The following is a 2925-nucleotide window of genomic DNA, read 5'->3' as shown; positions in this document are numbered from 1 at the left end:
GTTGTTGTTGTTGTTGTCGTTGTTGTTGTTGTCGTTGTTGTTGTTGTTGTTGTTGTTGTTGTTGTTGCCGCGTGGTTGGTTGCAACACGGCAAACGTTACTGCAAACCATCATCATGCATCCCGGTAGTAAAATTGCATTGAGCGGAACAAACACTAATGCGGAATCAGGGAAATTATACAACACAAATGATACAATAAATGCCGATAAGACCAACTAGAAGTTTTCCTGCTCCTCATGGATAGCACCAGTGATAATAACTAAAAAAACTGCGGCATATCTTTTCAGATAAGCGTAGTAAATTAATTTTGTAGTTTTTTACGAAATAAATAAATAAAAAAAAGTGAAAGAAAAATGAAAATAAAATTAAAAAAAGTTTTCTATGAAATAGGGGCAATAAGTTTCAGCTCTTTTACTAGGTGAGAGACGAATTTCAAGCGAATTTCAGGGCGTTTGTTCAGTGTTAAAATGTATAAGTTTCTGATTCCTGTATTAATTTCCTTCCAGTAACAGAATCATCCTCCATAAATTTCACAATTGCTGATATTGAGAAGTTGAAGAAAAAAGTGAAATTCTGTTTGGAGAAGCAAAAGGAGCACAGCGAACTAAGCGATAATTTTGTACTGATAACGCACAAAAAGAAGAGAAGACGGAAAAACAAGCTGGTCACCAGTGACGGTCAATGGTGGGCCTTGTTGAAATCTAAACTAGAAAAAAAGCAAATTAACTCATCATAATAACCACTTCATTACCTCACATTCCACTACACCTATAATCTTTAGCAGCATTTTATAATTTACTTAAAAATCTGCAAGGAATTCCCAGACTAAATTTAAATTCAATGAAATCTGAGCAAAAAAGATCAGAAGAAGGTAGCAGTACCTCCATCAGATATTTGATCGTCCGCTTCCATGGCAGTAGTACAGCGACGAAATTGATTTAAAATTTGTGGTGTGACAGCCTGCGATGATAGAATACTGGATAAACCATCCGGGAACATACGCATAGTTCGTGGACTAGCCGAGAAGTGCGAAACAAGCACTGGATCACCAATTACTAAATCTCTACCTCCCGCACTTGAAGCAGTTTTTGATAATAATGACGATGTCGTGGCTGATTGTAGCGATGAATGCGGAACTCCGCTTGTTGTGGATAGTGCTGAATCAGCTACCGAAGAATCACGCTGTCGACGACGTCTTAAATACGATGTTTTTGAAGCTGAATGGACCAGGTCCATTCAAAGTACTACTGTTATTACCATTATTAATTATTGTTTTTTACAATTATTATCAATATAATTATGACTGGAATAACATTATGACCCTAAATTAGGATGTAATTGCTAATAATGAGGATGAGGCCGCGATAACGATATTATTAAAAAACTCAGTTGATGTTCCTTTATATGGTAGTAAGAATCGGAACCGGTACGACTTCATCGAAACCAACAATTTAACAAATAAAATTCCACAAGTTTTTATTTTCAAATTTAACTTAATTATAAAAAATTGCAAATCAAAATGTACTGTGAGCCTTTCTTACTGGCAGTAATTCTGAATATGAGGGATGGATTTTCAAGATCTAATATCTCTCCCGAAGCCTCCGGAAGTTCGCAAAGTCACGATTTAATAAAAACTCCAATTAAAATGAATATAATGAGGGGAAAATTGGCACAGGTGCATGTTTACAAATCACACCGGTTGGAGCGGTTTTTTATCAAAATTGCTTGCTTGGTATAGCCCGTCGGGTTGTATAGGTTCAAAAACATTGAAGTGAATTTAATTCATTATACTATAAAAACACTTCGAGAATTATGCAAAAGCAACGAAGACATATAAACTTGTACCAAAAGCACCTAGCAAAGAGAAGCATACATTTTTCTTTTTCAATTTAACAAATAATTCGGGAATGAAATATCGGTGATCAATTTCAATTCAAAAATCGGATAAATAATAGAATGTTTTCTTTAAAAATGTAATCAATAAATATGTCAAATACTTACTGAATTATTTTTATGGTTAAAGTAATGAAGGGAACATACCTGCTGGAGGATCGTATATCCATACGTTTCATTAGCGCTCGTGCGCGTTCCTTCAATCTTTCACTTTGAGATCGCTGCAAATTTACTGTCGCCATTGTTGATGATGATGATGAATCAAGTGCGGGACTAAATGAAAGGATGAAGAAGGTGAATATTAAAAAAGATTGAAGAATCTCCGTGTTCGGATTGCGATAACACAGGAGTTATGGGGGCCAGAAGGTCAAAAAGTTGGAATAAGTTGCATTCAAAAGCAGAAATTCGAGAACATCTTTAAAGATCATTTGTTCACTTGAAATATTTCTTTTTTAAAATTAAGATCACTTGAAAGGAGTAATTTTAAGTAATTGGTGAGGAGTAATTTTAAATGATTCCCTAATTGGTTCAGAATATCTTGCAGCAAAAAAATGGATTGCATTCACAAATTCTCACCAATTCCGATCATTTTTAGCAACAGCTCGATTGGTAGTAATGATATCCTGATTTCTACTGTTGTACAGATCATCGTTGGAACATGGGGCGCCGTCCGGTTGTCTTCTAGGATTATGTCCGTAACCGAATGACATCCGCAACGCTTCGTTAAGTTCAGCGCTGGAAACCACTTCCTTGTGGTTCGGCCAAACACTATTTCCTGTGTTTAGACGTATTAATTACTTCATGAGTTCCTTTTACTTTTCCATAATGTCATTAATATTTCTGATTAATTTGATGTCGCAGTTGATAAAAAGACTGAAAGCAATCTTTCATAAAGTGAAAATTCTTTGTAAAACTAGTTTATTTAACACAATTTGAAGTTAAAATGAACATATATATATATATATATATATATATATATATATATATATATATATATATATATATATATATATATATATATATATATATATA

General features: G+C 34.0%; 1 protein-coding gene across 1 annotated transcript in view; it reads right to left on the bottom strand.

Moving 5' to 3' along the window:
* Positions 1-215: 215 nt before the first annotated feature.
* The window catches only part of LOAG_17014 (hypothetical protein), a gene marked incomplete at its 3' end in the record, with an annotated part of 4045 nt that continues 1335 nt past the window's right edge, over positions 216-2925 (bottom strand). The window contains exons 5-8 of the mRNA XM_020449673.1: positions 2470-2668; positions 2041-2166; positions 882-1195; positions 216-259 (exon numbers count right to left, since the gene is read on the bottom strand). Coding sequence (XP_020306761.1) covers positions 216-259; positions 882-1195; positions 2041-2166; positions 2470-2668 — 683 coding nt within the window. The remainder of the gene's footprint in view (positions 260-881; positions 1196-2040; positions 2167-2469; positions 2669-2925) is intronic.

This window comes from Loa loa (genome assembly GCF_000183805.2).
Source record: "Loa loa unplaced genomic scaffold supercont3.34, whole genome shotgun sequence".
NCBI lineage: Eukaryota > Metazoa > Nematoda > Chromadorea > Rhabditida > Onchocercidae > Loa > Loa loa.
The sequence above is the reverse complement of the archived record's forward strand: the minus strand, read 5'-3'. Positions and strand labels throughout refer to the sequence as shown.